This window comes from Canariomyces notabilis, assembly GCF_033297395.1.
Source record: "Canariomyces notabilis strain CBS 508.74 unplaced genomic scaffold N656scaffold_27, whole genome shotgun sequence".
Lineage (NCBI taxonomy): Eukaryota > Fungi > Ascomycota > Sordariomycetes > Sordariales > Chaetomiaceae > Canariomyces > Canariomyces notabilis.
The window spans coordinates 10,399-36,794 of NW_027041849.1; the positions used below are offsets into that span (position 1 = coordinate 10,399).

Genomic DNA, 26,396 nt, shown 5'->3' on the forward strand with positions numbered 1-26,396 from the left:
TTTCAGAGAAGATCGTCGCGGACAGTGATGCGGGCCACACGATCTGCAAAGCGAAGAATTGGGACGAGCTCAGCCATGGCTTCAACATGAAACAAACGGCCCACCTCGGCACGTGTGCTGCCAACCGGATTCTTTCCCTCTGCCCTTCATTCCCGCCCGTTGAAGGTGGGCCTTCCTGTGTACAAATACCTCATTCGTGAATCGTGAACAACGACCAATTGCCATGATATAGGTAATTATCAGTCCGTCAAAAATTGACGTCCCTACATCGACAAAAAGCGCGTAACATGTCAATCACTCTATACGAGTCTCATCGATTTGTTCAATGATAACAAAGTGTTGCGGTGTATAATATCCATCACTAAATCTTATTCGGATCGATCCTCCACACGACGCAATTGTTCTCGACGATGCCGCCCTGCTTGGCGTCGACGCCGGCGCAGTTGCAGCTGTCGACGGGCACCTTGAGGTAGCGCTCGCAGTCGGCGCGGCTAATGTCCCAGGTGCAGCCCTTGCGGATGGTGAAGTTGATGTCGACCATGACGCGCGAGATCCAGGCGCCGGTCGAGGCCTGGTAGATGGAGCGGCCCAACGAGAGATCCTGCGTGATGAGCTCGTCGTCGTTCCACGACGCGTACACCGCCACGTCGTCGCAAAACTCGGCGATCGCATTGTCCAGCTGCTGGTGCGTCGCCCGCTGCCCGCCGTCGTAGCAGTCGACCGCGTTCTGCCTCGGGTCGTCCACCACCCGGGGTGAGGGTGAGGGTGAAGGAGCGACGGTGGGCTTGATGCTGGTTTTTGTGGCCGCCGAGGTGGTTCTGGTGCTGGTGGTCTCGGCGGCGGGGCAGGTGATGCTGGCGTCGGCCCAGTCCTCGTCGAAATCATCGCCCCCGTCGCTGCTGTCGCCGTAGTAGAGTGGGTTTGTGAGGCATTTGTCGTCGTAGAAGGCGCATTCCTCGACGACGGGCGTGTAAGTCGAACCGTATCTGGGGCGGATCGCCCGCGAGGGCCAGCTCCCCGTCGGTGGGGGAGCTGCAGCAGCATCGATGGCGGAAGGCGGGGTGGGGAAGGCCACGGTCGGTGCGATGGTGGTTGGTGACCCGTTGGGACCCGTGTAGACGACAGCGGGCCAGCGCGATGTGGTGGCGGGAATGGGCCAGAAGTCGCTGAACCCCTGGGCGCGTTTGTTCTTGTTGCCAGGTGCTTGGGTCAAGGTGACTTCCTCGAACATCCATTCCGAGATGGTCAGAGGCGCCTTTGTGATGGTGCTGGTCCAGGTTCCGTCGCTCACCGTGAGCAGGGGATAATTGACGGTGCTCATGGCGCGGGTCCAAGGGGGGATCTTGACATGGCAAGGGTCGGAACAGGTGAATTCGGGCTGCTCCATGTCCCAGATGGCCGGGTCAATCCACACCAGGTCGTTGAACTGGGCGCCGTTGCTGCTGACATCGAGCACCGAGACCTGCGACCAGAAAGGGTGCGAGTCCACGTTGAGATTGTCGACGGCCGGGATGCCTTGGCCGTTCATGACGGCCATGTACTTGGCACCGATGGTGACAAGGTGCTGAATGCGCACGCTGGCCGAGTTGTCGTCGAGGAGGACAAGCGCCTTTTGGCAGAGCTGTGAACCGATGCACTCTTGGGTGTAGGTCGAGAACCACGAGTAAAGGCCGGCACCGGCGATGGCTATGTTCTCCGACTGCCGGATCATGACGGCCCACGACTGATCGCATCCGCTGAACTCGTCGCCCGGGCTGCACGTGTAATCGGGGTCACCGGGCAACACGCCAACGGCGTCGGTGAAAGGAGCGGGCGGCGGCGGGGTTGGCTGGAAATACGGCGACTCGGTCTGGATCATGCCAGCGAAGATGTTGCGCGCCTTGTGGAAATTGTACTGGTAGTAAACAGCGTGCTCAGACGAGGTCCCGTAGAGCCTGTTGACACACACATTGGCTCTGGTGTTAGTGGGTGGGCTCCATCCAAGTTGTTATACTGCATGTGTACAACGCTGAAAATTCAGGGGTAAAGAATGCTTCAGCTTCGTTAAGGTACTTACCAAGTGGCATGTGTACTCTCGACCAGCAAACCACGAGCGGCGTAGACAGAATTTTGTATCATGGTGTTGTTGGCGTCCACGAGATCGGGGTCGCTGGAAACAAGAAAACAAAACGGCCTGGTCAGCGCAATCCTCGACAATATAAAGGGTTACAGCAAATCAAGGGGCTATAGGTACGCACTCAATGTCATGGTCAGCCACCCAAAGCCACATGTTTTCAAAGTAGCCCGAGGCTGACGGCGTGATGTGCATCATCAGACTGGCGGCATTGCACCCTTGATTGACGCCGCTAGTCAGGGCAGGGCACTCGTCGGGCGTCAGCTCGGTTCCTGTGGCGCCTCCGATGCGGACGTGGCAGTCCCATAGCGCCGCCGACCCAGGGACCGTGGCCTTGATGTTCCATTCTATCAGGATAGCACCGGCGGTCGGTCCACGCGTCGTGATGATCAGGTCTTGCATCTCGACGTCGCCGATCTGACCGGGCAGTCCCACCCGCAGCAGGACCTTGGGGTTCTTGGCGTCCTGGAAGTAGGGTCCTGCGGCAACGAGCTGCGACCACGTCTCCCCGACGATCCGGGACCCGGTTGGCACGGTCACGGTCGACGTCAGGACGTACGAGCCGGCGTCAACAAAGAGGATCTTGCCCTGGCTCGCGTACAGGGCCTGCTGGAACGCGGCCGTGTCGTCGGTGGTTCCATCGCCCGTGGCCCCAAAGTCGCGCATGTGGACAAAGTCGCCAACCGAGGCACTCTCGTACTGCGGCTTGGGCCGCTCATAGTAGGCCCCGTTGTCGTTGGTCAGCGTCAGGGACCGGCGGTAGTTGCCAACCTTGCCGCCCGCCGAGAAGCTGCGGGCGTCGACCGAGCCCTCGTACACAGGGCCCAGCGCCCAGTGCTCTATCCTGCTCGTGCCGCCCGCCAGCAGTACGGCACCGCTGGTATCGGCGACGGCAGCCTTGCTGACGCCCGAGAGCGCCACGTTCTCGAGCGCGAGGCCGGTGGTGCCGGTAGCCGGGGTCGAGGACGGCGGCGTGATCTGGACGACGGTGCCGACGTTGGTGAAGGACGAGTCCAGGAACATGGCGGACCCAATGTTGCCGCTGCTTCCCTCAGGGACCAGCTTGAAGCCCGTGCCGACGTTGGTCATGGTGATGGACTTCCACACCCACCCCCAGTCCCAGATGACGTGCACGCCAACGGTGCAGCCGCTGAAGCGCAGGCGCTGGGCTGTGAACTGCTGGATGCCGCCCCAGATGCCAAAGGCGCCACCCGTAAAGGTGACGTCCGAGATCTGGCCACCGCTGCCGTTCTCGGCGAACATGCCCGTCTGCGTCGGCCCGGCGATGAGCTCGACGTTCTGCAGGCTGGTGGCCTGGGCGATCTGGTAGTGGAGACAGGCAATGTTCTTGTCGGGCGCCGTACCGCGCACGTCGATGACAATGTTGCGGATCTGGCGGTAAAAGTTGGCCGTGTTGACGTAGTACTGCTGGTCCAGTCCGTCGGGCCCCGTCCCGCCGCCCGTGTACTCGTTGGTCGACAGCACGCCGAGGCCAACAAAGCCGGGCGCGGCCAGGAGCAGCGGCCTGTTGTTGGCGTCGCCAATGACCTGGGTCCCGAACGGCAGGGGGATGGTGGTCGAGATGAGGTAGGTTCCGGGGGGGAAATACACAATGGCGTTCTTGGTGGTCGAGCCGTTGCACTTTTCGCCGCACCGCTTCCCGTCGTTCATGGCCCGCTTGATTGCCGCCGTGTCGTCGGTGACGCCGTTGCCCGTCGCGCCGTAGTCGCGGACGTTGCGGAAGACGGCGTAGGTTGAGTCGTCGCCCCAGGGGACGATGCCCTTGCGGGCAATGTTCTGCATCCAGTAGGTGCCCGTGGGAGCCTGACGCTTGGTCACTCTGCTGTAAGTGCTGTTCCATGTCCCTGCTGCTACTGCGGCACTGGCGTCGGCTTCGGCCACGAGCGCCGCGGCCTGGGCGATCTCGTCGGTGATTTCCAAGAGCGGTGGAGGCATGTCCTGTGCTCCCTCGTCCGCCCTTGCTGCTTGAAGGCCGCGGCGGCGCTCGACGGCAGTCTGTCCCACAATTGTGCCGGGCTTCAGTCGGTACCTGTTGCGCAGCGGGTTCTCAAACCGTGCCTTGTTGCGCTTTGCCGACTCGGCAATCGCCTGCTTGACGATGCTCCGCGCTTTCTCAATGTCGGTCTCGGACGCCTTGTTGAGAAGAGGCGTGACGGGGCCAGAACTTTCAGGACCGGGCTGAGAAGTTGAACTTGAAGCGCGCCTCCAAGTCTCGTCCCCCTCAAGGTCCTTGCTGGGCTTCCGCTTCATGTTATCGGCCATCGCATAACCTTGGGTGGCCGCCCCCCCTTCATGGCCCGACAGCCAACGGGGTGCTGGCCTCGTGTCGGCCATGATGTCCATGTTCATGTTGATGCCAAGCACATGCAGCACAGGCATGGCAGCTTCCGTGTCCGAGTCATTGGCATGAACGGCAACCCGGGTCCCCTGGCCCGACTCGACGAGCGCCAGGAGCTTCTTGTACAGCACTCCCGATTGCCAGTCGGGCAAGGGACTCGGAGCATCTGCCATGTGCGTTGAGTTGGTGTCCATGTCCCGTTTCGCCTGCGAGACTGACGCGCCGTCCAAGCGCACATCCAATGAATCTTCGTTGTCATAGGCGAGAACCGCTGCTGGCTGGCCGTCGGCCTGTCCTTGGTCGAAAATGAATTTAAACAAAATGACACTTTGGCTGGCGTCATAGAAGGGGAAGTCGTCTTCCCGGCGCTTGACCATCTTCCTGAGCACTGTCCTTAGTTTGCTGTGAGCCTCGGCTTGCCAGTTCTGCTCGGCCTTGGTGTTCTTTTCACAACGGAAGCCGGCGCAGCGGGTTTCCGAGGGCGTGTTTTTGTCGAGGCCGCTGCCGCCCTCAACCCAAGTGGCTGGCGGGAACTCATCGCACGTGTAGATGAGTCTGGACCTCTCAATGATATTGCCCTGGCTGTCCCGCCTGTGCTTGAGTTCGTTTTAATTGGTGTTGGGTTCAAGCTCGGTGAAATCCCAAGGGCCGTCGTTGCGCCACACGGTTTTCTGGTCGAACTCGGGACAAGCATGATTGTTCTTCCACGTCCCAGGGCACGACTGCTCACGGCGATTGTGGTTGCGAAAGTTTGAATTCTTGCCGCTGTTGAGGTCGTAGCCGAAGATTGGGGCACTGCCGAGATCCAGCCCGCTCCTGTGCATCTTTTGGCCTCGCGGAGAGCCCAAGAACTTGCGGGCGTTGCTGCAGATGTTGGTCATGTAGTAACAGTTGTAGTACAGGTAGACAACTTGCGGCGTGAGTTCAATCACCCGCCGACGAGTTTCTCCCACGGTAGCGCGGCTGCACAGCGCTTGGTCAGCGCTCCACGTCGATACCTTCAGGTAAGGTAGGTTCCCGGTTGACAACCTGAAATGCGAGATCAAACCACATATAGATTATGGACACATACTAGTAGTACTCCGTGGTAAAGCCGCCCTGGCCGTCGGGAATGAGGGTCCACTCATAGTCCTGGTAGTACTGCGAGGCCACGAGCCCGTGTCGACTCGCGTGGAGAGCAAAGAATACGAGCAGGCACGCAACGAACTGAAATCGTAACGACGCCATTCCACACAGAGAGTTGGCGAGGAGCCAAAAGAGGGCGGCCCAGAGGTGCGGCAGATTGCCAACAATAACATGGTGCCCCTTTTCGGGCTCGCAGCACAGGCGAAGCCAGACCTGATATATGTATGTGCTTGTACAATGTACATACTTGTACATACCTAAGGTACCTTAGACACCACGGCAGGGCACGGGCAAGCATTACAGCCCTGGCTGCAGCTATTTTCATTCACGCCGTAACGTTACCAACGCCGAGCACATCCGAAGATAGGGGTCAGCATGGCGGGCGAACGGGCCGAACGGCTCCACTCGCCCTGACGCCGGGCTGATTAACCGATGGTACCTTTCCATGGCCGATCTTCCGGCGAAGATATTCGGTGTCATCGGTGATGGGGGTCAACACGGCTGGCCAGGCACCTGTTCTCCCGAACCAACAGCCCGATGGTACCTGCAGGGTCGCCCGGGAACCAACAGCATATGTTGGCTGCAGCACTACTACACTGGCCCTTTTGGCTGGCCAATATTACTACATAAAACTCCGAACCAGGCAAGAGCCTCGCCGGCTATCCGTATTATCCTGTCATGCTGCTTGCACATGAGTCTCACTCAACCGCCAAAAACCACCTACATCTAGACTGGTCGTTGCCTCGTTGGCTCGCAAGCCGGCAACTCAACCCGTATCGCCCGAGTCGCTCCCAACACCGGTTGCATCGTGATCAAATTTCAAACTACCCCAGTTAAATGAGTCAATGCTAATGAACCGCACGGCGAAACTATGTGGCCGCAGCGGACCCCCTTTTCCTTGTTGCTTCTCCGCGGTCGAGCGTAAACTAGTACTCCGTACCTTGTGCTCTTTAACTACTGGAATTCCAGACTCGGGTTCTGGTGAAATTGGTCGTCATGTCGACAAGTCAGCCATCTGCAAAGATGTTTCTTGTTCAAGTGCTCCCTCTTGCGGTTTCTCTGCTCTTCACGCAGCCTCTCGGTGTCCTTGCCAACGACTGCCAGCCCATAACATGGACAAAGGATCGGGCCGCAAAACGGTCTCCTGCCGGCGCCACCGACACGGCCGTTGCTCCGATTGCCTCGGCCGTGATGCCCATTGTGGCTCGCAATGAGAGTGAGACCCGCATCACCCGGCCCCCCATCCAGCCCGGCGAGATCAATTGCCGCTTCTGGCACAAGACATACGAGGATCCAAACTACTACACGTGCACCGAGATGGCCAACCTGTACGGCATCACTCTCAAGGACTTCTTCTTCTTGAACCCAACCGTGCTGCCGGACTGCTCCAACCTCGAACCAAACACGAAATACTGCGTCATCGGGTGTGAGTTTCGTACCTTACTACCTTAGCTACTACCTTACCTGATGTACCCATGTATCATGATCCCCTGACGACTCACGACTGACGCCAACCTACAGTTATTGAGCCCCTTCGCTCTACCGACGGCTTCTGTGGCCCTCAGCACAACAATGCCACCTGCCTGGGAACCGAGGCGCAGTGCTGCAACGCAGAAACATGGACCTGCGGTAACACCGAGTAAGGAGCCGAGACCGACTGGAGTCACTCCAGACTATCACCAAGGAATTTCTCTTCAGAGCCCAGGTAGACTGACCAAGGTACCCCCACAGAGCGGATTGCGCCGACGGCACGTGCTATGAAGGAGCCTGCTTCGGCGACAAGGAGTATAGCACCGATGGTACTTGTGGCTGGCAGCACGGCAGCCGAATGTGCGCCGGCAAATGGGGAGATTGTTGTCACCACAACGGTACCTGCGGCACCGGCACTGCCTTTTGCGCCAAGGGGAACTGTCAATCGGGAAACTGCGACTGGGATGCCATTTTCAATTTGACAACCACTTCGGCGCCGGCAAGCAGCACCAGCAGCAGCAGCACTACCACCACCTCCACCACCTCCTCTTCCTCCACCACCACCACCACTGACCCCAGGGCATGGCCCACCTTCACTATTACCAACTGCGTAGGCGGCACGGGTCCGGGGGAAAAAGCCCGCAGCCTCTGTCGGATGACCTGCGACCGCGGCTTCTGCCCGCCGCCTTGCACATGCACGGCTCCCGGCACCCCCAATCCTCTTCCCGATACGCCTCCGGGATTCCACTGCTGGGCCGTGTTGTCGATGCCCGCCGAGTATGACCCTCTGTGTAGCTTCATATGCGCCTACTACGGCACAGGCTGGATGCCCGTAGGGTATTGCACCGCGATCCCCTACACCACCACCCCCTCCGACCCTCGCGCCGTATGCGTCCGGGGCGAGGGCGAGGGCGACTACAAGGGCTTGTGCGACTTCTCCTGCCGCTACGGCTTCTGCCCGTCAGACACCTGCTCGTGTACCCTGTACGGCGGCCCAGGGACGTGGTGGGAGACACAACCAGACGAGACGGGAACCCCGGGTGTGCCGGCGCCAGGCAGGGACGAGAGCTTCGCCGAGCTGTGCAACTATGCGTGCAATTACGGGTATTGCCCTGCCGAATTTTGTGTGATTCCCTAAAGCGCGTTGCAGGTTTTGTACCCGACATAAGAACCACATCCCATAGATAAGGCGGTGTAATACATTGTGTTGAACACTGGTTTGATTACTAAATAATCCCGGGAAACGTACATTTCACTGGTTACGTGAGCAGAGGGGGGTTTGGGCACTAGCTGGATAATGGTGAATTTGATTGAGAATAAGTACCTTAGGTACAGTGGCTCAGGATGAGAAAAAAAGAGGCCTGACTAAACCTCCGCCCAAGGCAAACACATCACACATCTGCTTGCCACTTCATACAGGAAAAGGGGCTCCAGATGGGGAGGTAGACCGTAGCCCTCTGCCCGTTGGCAGCTACTACTAGTAGTACCTAGCCGGGCCCGCCGATGTTGCTAATTCAGGTACCTTAGAAGCCGGTTTCGTATATTCCGCCAACCAATCCTGCTCGCGCAAGACCTCTACTTCATCCGGCCAGCCACATACGGCCATCAACCTGGTCTCAGGCGGCAAGGGGTCGTCCTGCCCGGCGGCCGTCAGCGCCAGCGCGGCCAAGAGATCCCCACGCAGGCCCATCAGCCAAGGGTGCACGGCCGAGACGTAGTCGTGGATCGTGAGGAACTCCCCCGCCGCCTTCACCTCCAGCCGGGCGTCCTTGTCCACCGGCCGCTCCCCCACGGCGCAGCTCCCGTCCGGGTCGTTGGGGTACGGCTCGTTCATCTCCAGCCAATCCATCTCCCAGTGCTCGAGCGGGTCGACTCTGATGGTGACGGACGATACCTTGGGCTCGGTATAGGGCGATTGCGCAACGGCGTGCCACGAAGCGATGGTGCCGTCGTCCTCCTGCTGGCAGTAGGGCTCTGGCGGGGCGGCGTCCGGGTCCGGGTCGACCCAGCGGTCTTTCATGACTTGGATCGATGTGGCGAGCGGGCCGTTGAGGGACCAGCGGAGACGCCTGACATCGGCACTGAGTTTGACAAACTCGCCGGCCTCTTTGCGGGCTTCGTACGAGGGTATCTGTTGTGCCGGGATGCTACGAGTCTCGACGTCCATCGTGAGTTGTTGGTTTGATTGGGACAAGTAACGCGAACGAAAATAGATCCTGTATGTTCGATCGCTGGGTCCAGCTGCTGCTTGTTATCTTGTATGTACCCCTATTGTGCTTTTTAGCAAACACAGCCAGCTGGCTAAAGTGGTTGCTAGGGCAACCACTAACACGACGTTTTGGGGAGCGCAGAGTTGCATCCGGCACGAGAAATATTGAAGGTGAATTGTTTGGGACTGACCTCTGCTTTGCTTGATGGGATGCATGGCACGAATCCCGTTCGATTTGAGGTGAACCCCTGCCAAAAATCATTTCAGGCAGCGGTACCACAGAGGTGAGGGATGGGATGTCCGCGATTTGTTGGAGTCGCGCCGTTGAATTAGTGTACAGATACATTCTTCGTACATAATGGATGTACAATACTTGTAAAAGCCGGTAATTACATAACGGGCGAGGTACCCGTTGGCTCCACTTTCGTACAAGGGCCAGTACCCTGATAGTGCCCAGCGGACTTGGCTGGGCCACTTAACTTCATTTCACTCTACCCAGAGGGGATGAAAATAGGAAGATGGACTTGACTTATAAACTCCACAGGTTCATCGGCCCTGCGCCATTGCATCCACTTCCCTCGAACTACTCTACATGTTCCCAGCAATGAGTACTGCCGTTGAGGAACGTCTTAGTTACACTTAGTTACATGCCAAATCCGTCCCGTTTCCCAGCCGGTTTACCAGGATGCTGCGTCTCGATGCTACCCTGTCCCAGCCTGAAAAGTACCGCTATTCTGCCCCGGGCGATCGCAGTCCCGCCTATGATATGAGGCAAGGCGCCGATTCGATCCCCGGGCAGCATCGGAAAAACCGTAAAATCATTTCTGCTGGTTTGGTCCCTGACCATAGGCCCCGTGCTGCGGTGGCCAGTATTGCTGCTGTCCCTGCTGTGCTTGCGCTTGTTGACCATGCTGATAGCCACCGTAGAGGGCTGGGTTGTATGAGCCCGCGGCAGGAGGTGCCTGGCGGGTGGTCTCAGCAACCGGCCAAGCAGGGGAGAAGGGCTGGGCATAGCCAGATGGCTGAAGGGGCTGTTGGAAGGGAATTGCTGGGGGCAGAGGAGCCGCTTGAGGATACTGGTGCTGTTGACCCCGATTCTGATTCCAGGCCTGGTAATTAAACGTGAAGTTCCCCGAGGGCCCTTGCTGGGGAGGGTGCATTGGGGGGCCAGCGGGGGGTGAGTGCTGGTATGGTGCCGCGTTATGGCCATATGAAGAAGGGGCAGCCGGCCATTGCCCGCTAGTGGTCAGCGGCTTTGCGCCGAATGGTGGAGGGGGAAGATGGGGATTCGGGATGGGGGGGGATTGAAGGTTTGAGAAGGCCGCCGGCGGTGAAGTTGCGCCATCGTAACCGAACTGATGATGGCTACCACCTCGGCCACCCTTTGGAGCCTGTCTCCGGTCACCTCCACGATAGCCGCCACGTCCGCCGCGACCCCGGAAATCGCCGCGGCCACCACGATGGGCTTCGCGGTGACCGTAGCGCGGGGATGCACTGGATCTAGCCTCAGGCCTTGGAGGCATTGGAGGAAGTGAAGCGCTGTTAGACTGGCCAAATCCAGGAGGCCTGGTCAAAGGCTTGTACGGTCCGTCATCGTCATCATCATAGTTGAGACCGGCACCCGACGCCATGTTGGTAAGCTCGGTGCTGTTGGAAGCGCGCCGCTGGCCATGCTGGTCTCGTCCCCCACGGCCGTTTTTGCCTCCCCGCTTTTTGAGTTTCTGCTGTCTCTTGTACTCCGCCTCCTTCTCATCATCGGAAAATTCCATCTCATCTGCCGCGACTTCTTCATCATGGAGGTTGCTTGCATCAGTACCCTTTGCTTCTTTTAGTGCTTGAGTGAAGACGTAGTTGGCGTGCTCGACGGAGAAGAATATGGGTGTGCCCACCGCCAGGCCGAGTTCTCCTATCTCTTCCTCGGTAGGGAATCCGACCGTGTACATGGGACTGCGGACGTTGCCCAATATCTCAGCCAGGGCACCAATGACGGTGCGATCCTCTTTGCAGAGCACAGATCCTGAATCCAGTACCTGATATTCGCCGGTTCCCTGCGATTGGATGACGATGGTGTTTTCAACAACGGCCATGATATGCCCCAACAGTTCAATTTTCATGTCTGGCGTTATGGTGACGTCGGGCTTGGGCATGACTTCGTCTGGGACTTCATTCTTTGTCCGGAGAACCGAAGCCGAGTTCTTGGCTTTTCCCGTGCCGTCTCCGTCTCCCTCGCCATCGCCATCCGTTGCCATGAGAAGCCGGGCTGTCTCCTCGATGCCAAGAAGCTCGTAGCCTCCTTCATCTTCGGAGTCCTCATCCGAGGAACTGTCTGAGCTGGACTCGGACGATGATTCATATGGTGAGGAATCGACTTCCCACTCAGGGTGTCCATTCTCCTGCTCGACGTGAGCATCATCCTGTTGCGAGCGATCGTCGCTCATTTCCGGATTTTCCATCGCCGATTCCTCGGCACCGGCTACCGCTGATAAAGAATTGAGCTCCTGGTCGGGGTTCTTAGTTTCCTGCTCTGGATGAATGGTATTTTGTTGCTGAAGATTCACGCCGTTTTGAGAGGTTGATGATAGAATGCCGTTAATAGCGGCTTCCAGAGCATGCGTGACACTTGGGCTAGACGGTACACTGATCGTCTTTGCGTCGTCTTCTGCAACTGAGCGTCCAATGGTACTGGATTGTTCTGAAGGCATGTCGACATCTGGGTCGTCGGCGGGTGAAGGATCACTAGTGGTGGTGGGGTTGATCTTGCTGTCAATTTTCATGTCATCTTCTTTTGGCTGACTGGCAGTTGCCGCGGTTGCGGCTGTTGCGGCTGTGCTTGTGTTCTCTGCTTCCTTTTCCTGTTGCTGCTGCCGCTGATTCATCACCCACTGTGTATTCTCGTTAGTACTACCGCCCCATGCGACCCCATTCTCCCCCATTATACTTGCGGCAGCAGTTAGAAGGTCGGGTGCAAAGTTTTCGACTGGCAGTTGCTCATTGTGTTTCCCCTGGCCAAGGCCAGGAATCTTGAACGGCTTTTCAGCCATGCTGTGAGCCCGATTGCACAAAGGTGAAGTTTCCTAAATGCTTGCTTTGATCTGCAGCCTGTCCCGAGTTGATACGATGAATTCCGGAAGCTAACAGAGCCCACAGAGTCTGTGACTCGCAACTTTTGATACCAAGAACCGTTCGTTCACGAGTGGTGAACATCAACAGCCCAAGAACAGGCCCACTCCGTGTCAAGAAGCGAGAGACGATACAATCTCTCTCCTTCGTTGAAATGACACGGAGATGAAAAGGAAACGGAGAAAAGAGGTTGTATGGGACGTGAGACGCGACCGAAATATGGCACACATCAACGACCGGCCACTGACCAGCCAGAACGATATGCACCGAAAAGAGTGAAGGCTGAAGAAAATGAAGAAAATGAAAATCAATGAACCGCCAAGCGAAGTGCATGCAGCAGCGCACGGATCACCGCGACGCTAGTGATGAGTGACGCTATACCCTATATAGACAAGCGCCCTTTCCAGGCACTGCGTCACTCTGGAGCTTCGCTGCGTTGAGGTTGAGCTGTGCTGGACCTCATTGGAAATTCTCAACATTCTGGGGACAAATCTGGACTCGAGTTATAGGTCTCGGAGGCCATTGCAACACCAAAATGGCTCCCAAAGCCGTACCAAAGCCTTCTAGAGCTGCAGCTCGGGCGGCAGGTGCAGATAAAAAGGAGACATTTGTCCATCCATCCGCTAAACATGCCAGGAAGAAGTAAGGTCGGCCCTTGAAGGCTTGAAGCATCCGCCGCATCCTGCGTATCCTGGAATGGAACCACACAAGCTGACTTGAATGCACTTCCAGGGCTATCAGGGATGCCTTTGCAATGGAGCCCATCTCGGCTTTCTACATCTTTCTTGCCGCCAACGCCGTAGCCGCCCTCTTCTCGCCGATCCAAGACTGCGACGAGACCTTCAACTACTGGGAGCCGACTCACTACCTCGGCCATGGCTACGGATTACAGACGTGGGAATACTCGCCGGACTATGCCATCCGCAGCTGGCTGTACATTGCCATCCATGCAGCCGTCTCCAACATCCGTCGCCTGCTCCCACACTCCAGCAAGGTTGCCGAGTTTTACTTCCTCCGCTACATCCTCGCCTTTGGCTGCGCGCTCTGCCAGACGCTCATGTGGCGTGCCGTCTGTCTGGCCCTCAGCCCCCGGGTTGGACTCTTCTTCATCCTGGCTCTGGTTTCTAGCCCGGGCAACTTCCATTCCAGCACCGCCTACCTTCCTTCTAGCTTTGCCATGTACATGGCCATGGTGGGCGCTGCGGCATTCATAAACTGGCGCGGCGGGTTGAAGACATCGCAGGGCATATTTTGGTTTGCCGTTGGTGGTGTTCTCGGGTGGCCGTTTGCTGCGGCTCTGTGCATCCCGTTCGTTCTAGAGGAGGCCTTCTTCGCCATCCTAAGCGATAAGGAGCGCTTCTTCGAGTCGTTCATCAGACTAGCCCGCGGGGCTGTAGCAACATTGCTTTTGGTTGTATGTTCGCCCCTATATTTTCCCGTGCCTCTTAGCTAAGAACTGTCTAGGTTTTTGACACGGCGATCAACACATTCTTCTACAAGAAGGTTGAGATTGTCTCGTGGAACATCATCAAATACAACATCTTCTCCACCAGAGGCGGCCCTGACCTCTATGGCACGGAGCCGCCGTCCTTCTACTTCAAGAACCTCCTCCTGAACTTTCACATCTGGTTCATCTTTGCACTCCTCTCCCTCCCCCTCTTTCTCCTGCAAAAGCTATTGTTCCGCCGTGCAGCAGGCGAGACCTTCCAGACCGGCCTCCGCACCCTCGTGTTTCTGAGCCCATTCTACATGTGGCTTGCCATCTTCTCTCTTCAACCCCACAAGGAAGAGCGGTTCATGTACCCAGCTTACCCCTTCCTCGCCCTGAACGCCGCGCTTGGTATCCACACATGCCTCACCATCATTGGCAATGGCGACCCAAAATCGCTCGTCGGCCGCATTCCTGCCAAGCTCAAACTAGGCGTCATCAGCATGGCCCTATTCTCCTCAATCGCCATCGGCCTAGCCCGCGTCTGGGGCCTCTACACGGGCTATCACGCACCCTTATCTCTCTACGCGCCACTCTCCGACCCCAAGATCGGCGGGCCGGGTGATACAGTCTGCTTTGGCAAGGACTGGTACCGCTTCCCTTCGTCTTTCTTCCTCCCGCGCGACATGCACACCAAATTTGTTCGCTCCGAGTTCAGGGGGCTGTTACCCGGGGAGTTCTCCGAGGCTCGCACGGGCTTCGGATTCTGGAGTGGGACGTGGCTGCCTACGATCGGACTCAACGATCGGAACGAGGAGGACTTGGGTAAATATGTCGACTTGAGATCGTGCGTATTCCTAGTGGATACGCAGTTCCCTGCTCGGGAACAGGAGCAGTTGCCGCCCAGTGAGCCGGATTATGCCAAAGATGTAAAGAGGTGGGAGGAGGTCAAATGCCTCCCTTTTCTAGATGCTCAGAGGACGCACTTCCTGGCGAGGGCTCTATGGGTGCCGGACTGGGCGATCGTGCCTGAACGGTTTCGAAGGAGGTGGGGGAGGCATTGTCTGTTGAAGCAGAGGAGGTGAAGGTTGTAGTCTCAGGGTCGGAATGATGTGATAGACGACAGGAATGCTTCCTTGTCTTCAGATTAATACCTAGATATCTGATGTGTTTTATGCATGGGATAGAGGCTACGGTGCATTGGTTTAGGAGAGCATGGACACCTACCTGACGAACCTGTACTTTATGAATATACCCAGTTAATTTACCATCCTTATGGTGTCACGACTAGACAATCGCTTGACAGGATCGTTTGCTTCATGTGGACCATTCAGCGGCAGTGACCGCTGTTGCAGCACAGCATACTGGTATTCATAAGGTACGTTTGATTCTGCTGGTCGCCATCCGAAGATCAAACTTGTTGCGATATCATTGGGTCCTATGTTCCGAGGGCCAAAGGATATAGCTATCTGGCATGATGTTAGAGATGTCGGAAGTTCCTTCGTGCTGACTTTCTTTGACTTCGGAGTTCAGATCCTCCCTTGATTTATCTCCTTCAACCCCCTGGACCTGACTACACTTCAATCTCTGAAACCATTCCCTCAGACGGCTCACTCAGGGAGTCAAGCGCCTAAGTAGGCAACTGACCTGACTGGGCTTTCATTCAACTGAGGTTGCACCATTGAGTTTCATACCGAGTCGCCGGCATCATTCTTTCGCTATTATCAAGGCTCTAAACGTAGCAGAGCATTCTGCATCTTCCCAGGGCAGACTGCTGGGATTTAAGCATTAAGCATTACGATATACGAGTGCTGATAGCGCTTGCTCAGCAAGCTTTACTCCGCCCTCTGTCAGGAAATAGTAGCGTGTCCGAAACATGGCATCCAATGATCCAAACCAGGATGAAAAAACCAAACGCACCGCCGAAGCCCAAACTCCCATCGTCTCCCACAATCATGTTGCGCTCAAGCACTGGCAGCTCGAGCACAACAGCATATCTTACACACAAGCGCAAATAGTTGCTGTCTGTATCACGCCCGCAAGAACATCAGCGCTGCCAACCACACCCAGCTAAGAAGCAGCGGCACTACAAGTAATAATAGCACCCACCGCACCGAGCTCGAGCCGGCAACAACATCGTAGCCGAGGAAGACGCGCAGCCACCTCTTGACGCGCGTCTTGAGCTTCCTGGCGTGCGGACACGTCCTGGTGCCGTAGATGAGGCAACCCAGTCCCGGCCGCGACTCGCACTCGATGTGCTCCCTCCTTCGTTGCATGAGGAGTCTGTGGGGGCGAAGAGGGCGTGTTAGATTCTGAGACTATGTTTGCCAGGGAAAGAATAGAAATGATGAGAAGGAAGGAGGGATCCATACTTTACGCTCCCCCTGCAAAACCGCACGTCGCTCCCCAGATCGCAGCGCGAGTCACTCGGACATTCGAGGTGCAGCAACCGCCGTTCCATGAGCCAATCCACCTTGAGCTTGACGCCCGTGTTGACAAGGTGGTAGAAGTGGCGGTTGGTGTGTTTGAGCGACAGCGCATCGGGATAGGTGAGATATTCGGCGATGAGGAGGTGGATCTCGGGCGGCAGGGTGGCGAGGGTAGGTTTGGGCCGAGCGGGAAGCAGTCCGGGTGTCTCTGCCGCTGCCGGTTCATCCTGATCTGATGAAGCCGGACGGGTATTGTTTGCCTTCGTCCCTGCGGGCGACCGCCACACTGCTTGGCGCAGAAGTGATACCATGCTGGGTTTGGTTATTGGTTGGTGGTGGACTTCGGGTGGTGGAAGCTGACAGCTGACACTTCGATGTCAAGAAATCAAGGACCATGAAGCGAGCTGCAACCGAGAGGCAAGGAAGTTTGACCAGATAAATAAATATGCCGGCAGATGTATACCTAATGACTAAGATATCGTCGTAGAGTAAGAGGCCAGAAACATGAAATGTGAAACGTGGCGATGCTTCCAGCTGGCCGTCTTGGCCCTCTGTGGCTGGCAGCTCCATTGGGCTTTGAGTTGGGAATGCAAAGCTGGCATTCGCTGCGCGATGGAGGGTTGACATTTGACAAGCGTTGGTCAGGGGTGCAGGCGTACTGTAGCTTGAACTTCGGTGCCTGGCTAGGCCCAATCCGGACCGTGCTCAAGCATTACTGTGTTAACAGAGCAATCGAATTCGCCCGGTGTACGCCTCAACTGCAGACGTGGAAACTTGAATACGAGGTGGAGACCAGGCAGATCTTATGTTTAGAAAGTCACAAGACAACAGATCTTCAAGCCTCATCAGGCGAGTCACCGTGAAGTCCGAATGTCTGCGGTCAGCCTTGGAGACCGCTAGCCTAGTACGTAAGTTAGGTTGTTAGCATCCATACTTGGATGCGAACGTTCGGGACAGAAATCACTCTCAACCCTCAACTAGTACAGTACCGCGAGTTAACAGAGCAAAAGGAGTCAGCCAAAAGACAACTTCGAGTTAGAAACACACGATATCAATATCAGGTCTTATTTTAGCTTTTTGGAGGCCATTTAACAGTTTGCAAAGGAGCTAAACAGGCAATATGTCGTTTTACTACCAGAGAGGCTCTTTCAGCGGTGTTGCAAACAACAGTTTGTTAGTGTTAGTGCTAAAGCAAGTCCACATCCCCTGGCAACATAACAGCAATGTAGCCAGCCATCTAGTGTAGTATCAGGGACGAGGCATACATTAATTGTTGAAACAGTCCGCTCTCTCTTGACAACTCTGATGGAAAGGCAGCATGGACCGATCGAAGGTCGGTTATTAACGATAGGACCCCTCAGGAAAACAGTTATCCACATCATCCCAGATATCCAGCTCGAGCATGCCGTCTTTGCGATACCTGCTCCCGTATCGCAGCATCGTTTTCACTGCCTGCCCGTCGTGCGGCCGGGCCAAGTATTTGGCGAGCTCCTTGCCGTCATCCGTGGTCCTGCCCTCGACATTGGCCATGGCGGTCTTCAGCAGCCGCGCCAGGCAGAGGAAGCTTTCATGGTCCGGGACGAACAGGCCCCAGCATGCCCACACTACGACACCCACGGCCAACACCTGGCCCCCCACGATGGTTGCGAGCACCGTGATCGCTCGCTGCCACTTGACTTCGAGCGCCGTGCGCACCAGGGGCCGCTCCGACGCACCGGGTTCGAGCGGATCTTTGCGCAGCTCGCGCTCGGCGCCGATGAGCGACAGTACCGGGGCTCGCGCGGCGAGGTGTGCTGCGTACAATTCGGTCTCGTGCGGCACGGTCAGCCGCGGCGACCCATTGTCTGGCGGTAGGATGCGGCCCAGTCTGTTCATGAAGTGCATGGTCTTGTCCATGCCCGAGTACTGCCGGATGCCAAGGCCGTCCCGCGATGCTTCATCGATTGAATAGAAGGCGTAGACGCGTTCAAAGACCGGGTAGCGAAGCAGAAGGCCGGCGGCGTAGGACGCGTTCTGGGTAGGAAGGGCATGTAGAGCGCTCCCAAGCCCCGGACCGTGGTTCGGTGTACTGAGACAGGTCGTGCACTCGTAGTAGGTGGCGTTACGATCCTTGCTGTCTTTGAAGCCTTGCTCAGTATAGAGATCTGCGGGTCGCATTCAAGGGTCAGTGGGACGGCGCCAGTGGAGGGAGTAAGTCCTGGTCTTGCTCACATGTCGTCGCGCAGGCCGAGGGGTTGTCAAAGTGGTCGTAGTCTAGTCGCGCTGCCCAGTTGTAGTCCCCGGTCTCGCCCCAATACGTGTAGATGCCGTCCAGAATGTTCACAAAGTTTGGGCTGTTGACTGTGCGGTCCACTATGAAGAGGAAACATCCCCCAAGTCAGCTCTCAGTGACCAGAACCACGGCGTGCTTGGCATCAATGCCAGATTCCTTACACAAGCTGCCCACTTTCTTTCCCCTTTCGTAAATATCGCTCCCGTAAAGGGCCCTGCCGATACAGCTGGACGTGCTTTGAATTACGGTGTCTGCCGATGGGTACTCATCTAAGCCGCGATACTCCTTCAGAGCGTAAGAGTAGGTGACTTTGTCACCCTCAACCTTCCGGTCCAAGCCCTGTCCACTCATGTTGGCCCTGTTGTAGGATGCAGGGTCCGTGATGTTATACTGCGTATCAACGGTCACCAGGCCGATGAGACCGTACTCGTCGAACCGTCCTGTCGCGCGGCGGTCAGAGATCAAGGATTAACGGGGTTGCCCTGAATATTTGTTTGGATCCATGATACAAGACACTTACGGAAATTAGGATCAAAAAAGTCATAGTCGCCAAAAGTGCCGACGAGCTGGTCCTTTCGCACGCTGAACCAGTCAGGGCCACTCCAGTTGGTGATCTTGATCGGGTATTCAATTTCGAGAGCCTCATTCAAATCAAACGTCAACCCGAAGAATGCCACACTCAAGCGACCGGCGACGTTCAACACGAGGTATAGTGCCACCATAGTTGTTGTCATGGTCCATCGCCGCCGCTTGATGTGGTGCAGAACCAGTCTGAAGGAGCCTACAGGATTGTGTATGCCCAGCAACAGATCGACCTGGCAAAGTGGATGAGCGTGTACCCCACGACGTGCCCTCCGTGGAAAGGCAACCCACATCTCGAGGCGAGTGGGACTTCCTGGCTAGAAGCCTCCAGCGGAACATGGAGCCTAGCAAACCGAGGAGAGAGCCCATGGATAAACTAACAAGGGACGAAAACAGAATGGCAAAGGTATTGAACCAACGCCTGTCCCAGTCGCTCAGATTACCTTTCTCAGCGAAGGCATGGAGAAGGACCAAGAGAAGAGAACTGAAGAGGACGGCGCACGCGAATCGCCAGAGAATGTGTTTGCAGAAAAGACGCCACTGATGGCTTCGATGGTCGAACGAGTGCCTGTGTAGGTACTCCATTGAACTTGTGTTATGACCGGAATCGGACGCACCCATCCTCTCATACGACTCGGACTTCAAGTTCTCAGCAAATCCAACCGGGCTGTACTGATAGGACTGCGCTGCCATGGTGAATCACCCGTCTATCCGAGGAGATGACAGAGACCTTGGAATTCGAAGAGAAGCTTCTGGGAAAGTTGGAGCTAGACGAGGGTTGAACTTTGCAAGAGTCCACCGTCCATAGGGCCAGTTGTAACAACTTAGGATGGAATCCGCGGCCTGGTGTTTCAGGGAAAGAGAAGTTACCGCGGTTGCCGCTTGATGGATGGTATGGGAGAATCGTATACCTTAAGGATTGAGTAGCTATCATTGATGCTCAACCTGCCGTGCTATTACCCTGACTTGACCTTAGACATGGAATCTGAATGCCACACCTCGTGTCAGAAGTTCCCACATCCCGTTCCCTCCATGATGCCCTGCCCATCTCTGAGCGGTTGTCATGACTGCGAGATATCAGTCAATCCAGCGTCGACCCGAGTGGGAGGGTGGGCGAGGCTCTGGCCAGCGAAGCGAAGGCGCATAATATCGATACCCAATCTGGACGTGTCCGAGCGGCACGCAGAGCTGATTATCGGATTCACTGGGATGGTGGATTGCTTGGCATATTGAAAAGCTGGCCTTGAGGGCTAACGCGAGTCATACTTCTGCCGAAACCAATGGCGAAAATGAAGTGCTCCCCAAGCCATAACACCACTCTCCAAAGGGGATGAGCTGCAGCCGTGCCTCCGGTCCGGGCCTTTGTAGAAGTGATGGGGATTGGCTGGTTCCGTGACGAAGCTGAGTCTCCTGCAGCTCGTCGCAGCTGCTGGGTCAAGGGACGGGGTCTACCACTTGTTATGACCGGAACCGGAAAAGCTGAGGATGAGGAAATGCTGAGGATGATAACGTTATCCTTGTCCCCATTTCAGAACCGTGATCTCTGACAACCAGGATATTGTGTTATTGATCTTATAATCTTGGTCGCCCTGATGTTAGTCATCGGCCGAAGCCGTCGGTGATCCCAGCCTCGTGGTAATCAGCTGAGCCAGCGACAATGAGCGGATGGCTGAAGCGGCCGACTATGCGTAAGCTGTAGGGTCTGATAACCTGTCTTTTCGGAATGCTACCACAATGAGCTCAATGATTGCTAAACTTGACCATGAACGGATCTCAGCCTCGAGATTCTGTTGTGTAATGCGGGCTGAATGTCACAGCACAACGCTGACGATTACGTCGAGGCTGGAGGTAGATGCTCGCAGCTTTGGGACCTGTCAAGTGGAAGCAGCGATTAATGCTCAACGCGCTTCTTGATTTGTCGCTGTCAGCTATTGTACCTTAAGTACCTACCCTATACCCGTGTTGGCGTTGCGGGCTTGAGGGTTAAGCGTCGGATGATCGCAGGGTTCTTTTGATTTGTTCGTTTCCCCTTCCGTCTTTTCTTAGACCGGACGCACATGGCATGTGGTGTCGCCTTGATTTCCTCGGTAAGCTGGCCATCTTTGATGATGTTTTCGAACTCAAGTGGCATCTCGTGGCTTCGATCCATGTCATCGTTAGCTAATACCCAGGGTTAGTATTTGCGGAGAAAGTAAGATCAGCGGCATATAGCGGCATAATATGAAGCTATCCGGAAGACTATGTTGTGTAGCTTACGTTGAACATACCGTAATGTTATATTTTGTAGCATACATTGAACATACCGTAATGTTGAGGTCGTTGAGGAATCACGCTTTCGGGGCATTTGCGGCCATTTAAGCAGCAGGTCATGTGAGGACGCGTCCAGCAGGCAGAAATTGGCACTGGGGCTTGCTGAGCCAGTCGCATTGAGGCCTTCCTTCCTTCCTGAGCAGGGTGCGAATGAGGGGGCAAGGCTGGACCAGGCTTCTCCAGGTTGCACCTTCAAAAAACAGCATCGCAAATCTGCGAGAAACAATGTCCTAGTGGCTGGGATGGCAGGCTTTGACACGGATAGCGACACCGATTATGGCTATGACCTGACAACATCCGACGAAGAAGAGCTGCTGGCCATTGTTGACCGGCTTTCGTCAAGTGCGCCGCAGCCTCGGTCAGACCCGTTGACCCCATCAGCACGCGCTTCCCAGAAGTTCAGCGCTCGGAACCCTGCACAAAGCTCGGTCCATCTTACCACATCTACTAATTCTGTTCCCGATGCCGATGCTTCATTCGCAATTGAGGAAGCCATCGCCGCCCTTAGCGACGACGATTTGAGCGTCGACACCTCCGACCTCGACGGGCGCAACCCTGACCATGTTGATGACATCACGCGCAGCAGCGCTGCCAAGGGGCAAGATAGACGAAGGCTTGCGCCTTCGGTCTCACCCGACCGTGATGAGCTTGCTTCCTTTGTCCACAAGACAAAACCGAGGTCTGCCCCTACGCTGCTCTCAGGCCCGGAGATTAGGTACCCGGACCGTAAGTTTGTCTGCCGATCCCGGCTTGGTGGAATCCGTTATCACTCACCACTGACCGAAAGCGACTAGTGAGCCGTGCGCTGTCCGAGGCCGACAAGGCTTCGGAATCTCTTGAAAAGGCCAAAGGGCGTGCCAAGGATCTTGTGGAAGACAACCGGCCGCCGATCCTGCGCTTCCGCACATTCCCCATGAAGCCATTCTCCGTTTCGGACTTGATAGCTGGATCATGGTGCGAACTGCAGTACTACTACACCTTGACCCAACTCCCTGGCGGGAGAAAGACGCGAACGGCAGCCATGAAGCGGGGCTCAGAAGTCCACGAGAAGCTTGAGCGGGAAGTTTACACGCCAGTCCAAATAGACGTCACCAAGAAGGAAGACGCCTTTGGGCTCAAAATCTGGAATACAATCCAAGGATTGCGGGTTCTGCGCGACACGGGACTTACTCGTGAACTTGAAGTATGGGGCATGGTGGACGGGAACGTCGTCAATGGCGTCATTGACGGCCTGAGCTACGAGAACCCGGACCCCGAATTGGAGGAGGAGGTCCTTAGCAGTCGCGGCAGCAGCCAGACCGTAACGAACTCGCAAATGACAGACCCTGGTACTCCCTACAACAAGGGCCGGGACTATGAGATATACATCACCGACGTCAAGACGCGGACAACGGCCGCCCCGCCCTCCCAGGCACAGGTACGGGTGGCTATCATCCAGCTGTTCCTTTACCACCGCTTCCTCACACAGATGGCCACCGACCAACTGGACTACCTACGCGTATTTGAGCGCTACGGGCTTAACCCCGACGAACCCTTCTCCGACTCCTTCATGGCCCAGATCGGGGCCATACACGGAGAGATTTTCGCCGACATCGATGCTGAAACATCCTCTGCCTCTTCTTTCAGTGGCGCCTCCTCAGAGTTAAGCAATGGACTCGAAAACGGGGGGTTTGTCTCTGCGCCCTCCAGTCCATCGCAACTAAGTAGCTTCGACCTGACCGAAGACGGCGAATCTTCATCCCCATCCCGCTCTCGAAAGCTCAAATACCGCACCCTCCGCGCCCTCCTCCCGCTCCTAAAATTCGAAATCCACCTCACCTTCCCCAGGGGAGCCGCTGATCTCGGCCAAATAGTAGCGGTCGAGTACCGGTACCGCAGCCGGGAGGATCGCACCACCACCACCACCTCTGCCGAGTCAGAGACCTCACCAGAAGAGGCAGATGCCAGCAGCAGCGGCAAAAGACCGCGGCGCTCGGCCCCGGGAAATGGGCCTGGGCCTGTCCAACCCGAAGACGGCTCCGTCATCTGCACAAATACCTTCTTTGTCGAGCCACACACACTCGATCTGTACCTGGAGGAGACGATGCGATGGTGGAAGGGTGAGCGCGAGCCCCACGGCGTACCGCTCGAGGAGGCCTTCAAGTGCCGCTCCTGCGAGTTTGTCGAGGGGTGTGAATGGCGGCGGAAGCTGGATATGGAGGCTATCAGGAAGGCCAAGGTCAAGAAGATGATGAGGGCTGACAAGGGGAAGATGGTTGAACTGGATGGGGATGTGGTGGAAGAGGGGGGAAAAAGTGGGAGTGGGAGTGGAAAGGGGAGGGGTGGCAAGAGGAAGAGCGCTATGGCTGCTTGGTGAAGAGCAGTGGTTTAGATTTGATATGACTTGTTTTCTTGGTTTATCGTTTCTTGTTTTGATGCTAGGTCGGGAGCGATCGGGTATGGGACAGGTTGAAACCTCGGCTGGGGTGAAGGGTACAAGCACTTGTTATACCCCTCATAAAAGGTCCTAAGACGGCGCATTAGGATTTAACAAGTATCGTTGACTCTTACTTCTAAGCCGGAACTAGGTCTCGTATCTGCGCCTGTCAACGGAATCGCATACCTGATGTGCACGCCGACCCTGATCTCAATGCAGGGCCATTCACCGATAGGGAAAGCAAACGGCCCCTCAAACGCAGGTCTATATATGCACTCAAAGAGGACAAGGTATCGAGCAAATCGTCATCGCCATAGCTGTCGCCTTCCACGTTCCGCTGCCGACTGCCGGCTATGTCCCTTTTCCCAACCGAAATCGACGGAGAAGCAGTCCCACCTCCGTCCATAGAGAATTTCCATCCCTTACCCGCCTACGGTACACTTGCACTCCACCGCAAACACAATGACGAAAGTAGAGACTAGATTCCCCTAAAGCCGCTTTCAATAACTCCGCCCAAACATGCACCACTGCTCCGCCAGCCGGGTGCACTCGGGGTTGAGACACTTGGTCTCGCCCTTGACCAAGCCCTCAGGCTGCTCAAATGGAATGCAGAGGGACTTCATGCCCATGGACGGGGCCTTCTGGCCCTCGGGGCCATCCGCCGCATCGTCCGAGCGACCGGTCGTCAGCTCCTTGACCTTGTCCTCACACTCCGGGACGAGGCAGTGCGGGATAATGACGACGTTCTTGGCGTCAAGCGCGGGGACAACCTCGTCCCAGTTGGTGATCTTGACGCGGTGCGCCCGGTACGCGGCGTCGGCCTTGTTGTACATGTCCTGCTGGATCGTCTCGAGCAGCTCGGGGACCTTGGCGGTGAGCTCGGCGATGGGGATGGTGCCCTTCTCGCCCGTGTCGCGGCGCGCATAGCTGACGACGTCCTTGGCCGCATCCTTGGGGCCGAATTCCAGCCGTAGCGGGACACCCTTCAGCTCCCAGTCGTTGAACTTCCAGGCAGGAGTGTACCCTTCGCGAAGGTCTACTTCGACGCGGATGCCGGCCTTCTTGAGGGTGTAGAATAGCTCGTCGAGGTGCTTGAGGTGCTTCTCCTTCTCCTCGGCAGACATCTTTGCTGTTAGGCCGACGGGAATGAGGATTGATTGGATCTTTGCGATCCGGGGCGGAAGCACGAGACCCTTGTCGTCGCCGTGGATCATGACCATCACGCCGATGACGCGAGTGGACAAGCCCCACGAGTTCTGCCACACGTGGATGTGCTTGCCCTTCTCGTTAGGGTCCTCGACGGTGATGTCGAACATCTTGGAGAAGTTCTGCCCGAGGCAATGGGATGTTGCGCCCTGAATGCCCCGCCCGTTAGAAGGAATGTAACCCTCTACCGTCGTCGTGTAGTAACCGCCCGCAAACTTCTCAGCCTCCGTTTTCCTGCCTCGTACAACAGGGACGGCGAGGAGTTGCTCGTAAATACCGGCATACAGCTCGAGGATTTGGAGCACTTCCTCCCCGGCTTGCTGTTCGGTGAGGTGGGCGGTATGCCCTTCTTGCCAGAGGAATTCTCTCGCTCTGAGGAAGGGGGTGGTCTGCTTGGCTTCCCAGCGAACGACTGAGTTCCATTGGTTCAGCCGGAACGGGAGGTCACGATGGCTTCTGATCCACTTGGAGTAGTCTACACTGATCAGCGGCTTGACCTCTGACAATATCATGCCCAATGGGCCAAGGACAACTCACAAGGATACATGACGGCTTCAGAGGTTGGGCGCACCGCGACGGGAACCTCAAGATCCTTATCACCACTGGCAAAGTCAGTCCGGGCTGCCACGAATCTGAAAGAACTGCTCCCCGACTTACGCCTTTGTTACCCAAGCCAGTTCAGGAGCGAAACCCTCGACGTGGTCCTTCTCCTTCTCCAAAGACTTCTGCGACAGGAACATGGGGAAGCTGGTCTCCTCAACACCCATGGCCTCGATCCTCTCCTGAAACCACTTGCGTATCGTGTTCCAAATGTGCATCGTCGCAGGGCGCATGATGAAGAAACCCGAGATTTCGGTGTAGTACTCGATCATTTCGGCTTTGAGAACGACTTCCTGGTACCATTGCGAGAAGTTTTCCGATTTTGAAACCGTAATGCCAATAATGTCGTCGGTCTTCTTGCCGCCGACAACGGGGAGCGTCGCCTGCTTTGCAGCCTTCTCAGCCTTTGCAGCCGCCATCTTGGCTTGCTTCTCGGCCTTCTTCTGCTCGCTCTTCGACTGCTCCTTTGCGTCCTCCATGGTTACTGCGCTCTGGAAATTCTTGAGGAGAAGTCAACCAGGCCGAAGGTATCAGATATCTGGGAATTGGCGGTTAGTGCCCAACCGACTTGATCGGGAGTGAGTCAAACGGAGTGAGGGAGGCGGGACGAGGCACGGGGCTGTATGTATATTTTTGGTGCCCCGCACTGGCACTCACCCCTCGCTCCCGAAACGAGGGGCATCAAGGTGGGCTGGGCCGCGACTTTTCTGCCGGGGGCAGTCTGGCAGATAAAGTTTTATGGGGTTCTGACCAATC

General features: G+C 56.4%; 11 protein-coding genes across 11 annotated transcripts; 4 read left to right on the top strand and 7 right to left on the bottom strand.

Annotated features, from left to right (window-relative positions):
• Positions 1-361: 361 nt before the first annotated feature.
• N656DRAFT_801160 (glycoside hydrolase family 55 protein) lies at positions 362-6,077 on the bottom strand (the record flags this gene model as incomplete). Its single annotated transcript, XM_064818085.1, has 6 exons — positions 362-1,934; positions 2,057-2,149; positions 2,238-5,063; positions 5,136-5,435; positions 5,545-5,810; positions 5,940-6,077. The coding sequence occupies 6 exons, from the start codon at positions 6,075-6,077 to the stop codon at positions 362-364; spliced, it is 5,196 nt and encodes a 1,731-aa protein (XP_064666599.1).
• Positions 6,078-6,236: 159 nt separating this feature from the next.
• N656DRAFT_783319 (carbohydrate-binding module family 24 protein) lies at positions 6,237-8,525 on the top strand. Its single transcript, XM_064815926.1, has 3 exons — positions 6,237-7,023; positions 7,119-7,236; positions 7,329-8,525. The coding sequence occupies exons 1-3, from the start codon at positions 6,621-6,623 to the stop codon at positions 8,203-8,205; spliced, it is 1,398 nt and encodes a 465-aa protein (XP_064666600.1). The 5' UTR covers positions 6,237-6,620; the 3' UTR covers positions 8,206-8,525.
• Positions 8,356-9,567, bottom strand: N656DRAFT_831756 (uncharacterized protein). The gene is made up of 2 exons (XM_064818639.1): positions 9,468-9,567; positions 8,356-9,335 (listed from the first exon to the last, which is right to left on the bottom strand). Exon 2 carries the CDS (start codon positions 9,232-9,234, stop codon positions 8,545-8,547), a length of 690 nt encoding a protein of 229 aa, XP_064666601.1. The 5' UTR covers positions 9,235-9,335; positions 9,468-9,567; the 3' UTR covers positions 8,356-8,544.
• Positions 9,568-9,665: 98 nt separating this feature from the next.
• Positions 9,666-12,672, bottom strand: N656DRAFT_783321 (NAF1-domain-containing protein). The gene has a single exon (XM_064815927.1). The coding sequence runs from the start codon at positions 12,315-12,317 to the stop codon at positions 10,095-10,097; it is 2,223 nt and encodes a 740-aa protein (XP_064666602.1). The 5' UTR covers positions 12,318-12,672; the 3' UTR covers positions 9,666-10,094.
• A 170-nt stretch (positions 12,673-12,842) lies between these two features.
• N656DRAFT_783322 (glycosyltransferase family 22 protein) lies at positions 12,843-15,108 on the top strand. Its single transcript, XM_064815928.1, has 3 exons — positions 12,843-13,038; positions 13,129-13,810; positions 13,861-15,108. Exons 1-3 carry the CDS (start codon positions 12,932-12,934, stop codon positions 14,908-14,910), a joined length of 1,839 nt encoding a protein of 612 aa, XP_064666603.1. The 5' UTR covers positions 12,843-12,931; the 3' UTR covers positions 14,911-15,108.
• A 412-nt stretch (positions 15,109-15,520) lies between these two features.
• On the bottom strand, positions 15,521-17,046 carry N656DRAFT_783324 (uncharacterized protein). Its single transcript, XM_064815929.1, has 2 exons — positions 16,198-17,046; positions 15,521-16,108 (listed from the first exon to the last, which is right to left on the bottom strand). The coding sequence occupies exons 1-2, from the start codon at positions 16,563-16,565 to the stop codon at positions 15,856-15,858; spliced, it is 621 nt and encodes a 206-aa protein (XP_064666604.1). The 5' UTR covers positions 16,566-17,046; the 3' UTR covers positions 15,521-15,855.
• On the top strand, positions 16,673-17,409 carry N656DRAFT_353002 (uncharacterized protein). The gene is made up of 2 exons (XM_064809341.1): positions 16,673-17,158; positions 17,265-17,409. The coding sequence occupies exon 1, from the start codon at positions 16,779-16,781 to the stop codon at positions 17,115-17,117; it is 339 nt and encodes a 112-aa protein (XP_064666605.1). The 5' UTR covers positions 16,673-16,778; the 3' UTR covers positions 17,118-17,158; positions 17,265-17,409.
• N656DRAFT_783325 (uncharacterized protein) lies at positions 17,322-20,086 on the bottom strand. Its single transcript, XM_064815930.1, has 5 exons — positions 19,400-20,086; positions 19,047-19,341; positions 18,688-18,966; positions 18,466-18,606; positions 17,322-18,398 (listed from the first exon to the last, which is right to left on the bottom strand). Exons 1-5 carry the CDS (start codon positions 19,799-19,801, stop codon positions 17,596-17,598), a joined length of 1,920 nt encoding a protein of 639 aa, XP_064666606.1. The 5' UTR covers positions 19,802-20,086; the 3' UTR covers positions 17,322-17,595.
• Positions 20,087-20,745: 659 nt separating this feature from the next.
• On the bottom strand, positions 20,746-21,575 carry N656DRAFT_352930 (uncharacterized protein). The gene is made up of 3 exons (XM_064809340.1): positions 21,365-21,575; positions 21,059-21,268; positions 20,746-20,834 (listed from the first exon to the last, which is right to left on the bottom strand). Exons 1-2 carry the CDS (start codon positions 21,450-21,452, stop codon positions 21,060-21,062), a joined length of 297 nt encoding a protein of 98 aa, XP_064666607.1. The 5' UTR covers positions 21,453-21,575; the 3' UTR covers positions 20,746-20,834; position 21,059.
• Positions 21,576-22,016: 441 nt separating this feature from the next.
• N656DRAFT_783327 (uncharacterized protein) lies at positions 22,017-24,088 on the top strand. Its single transcript, XM_064815931.1, has 2 exons — positions 22,017-22,144; positions 22,206-24,088. The coding sequence occupies exons 1-2, from the start codon at positions 22,061-22,063 to the stop codon at positions 23,772-23,774; spliced, it is 1,653 nt and encodes a 550-aa protein (XP_064666608.1). The 5' UTR covers positions 22,017-22,060; the 3' UTR covers positions 23,775-24,088.
• N656DRAFT_738427 (prolyl-tRNA synthetase) lies at positions 23,919-26,306 on the bottom strand. Its single transcript, XM_064812764.1, has 3 exons — positions 25,698-26,306; positions 25,578-25,642; positions 23,919-25,515 (listed from the first exon to the last, which is right to left on the bottom strand). The coding sequence occupies exons 1-3, from the start codon at positions 26,117-26,119 to the stop codon at positions 24,335-24,337; spliced, it is 1,668 nt and encodes a 555-aa protein (XP_064666609.1). The 5' UTR covers positions 26,120-26,306; the 3' UTR covers positions 23,919-24,334.
• Positions 26,307-26,396: the final 90 nt, after the last annotated feature.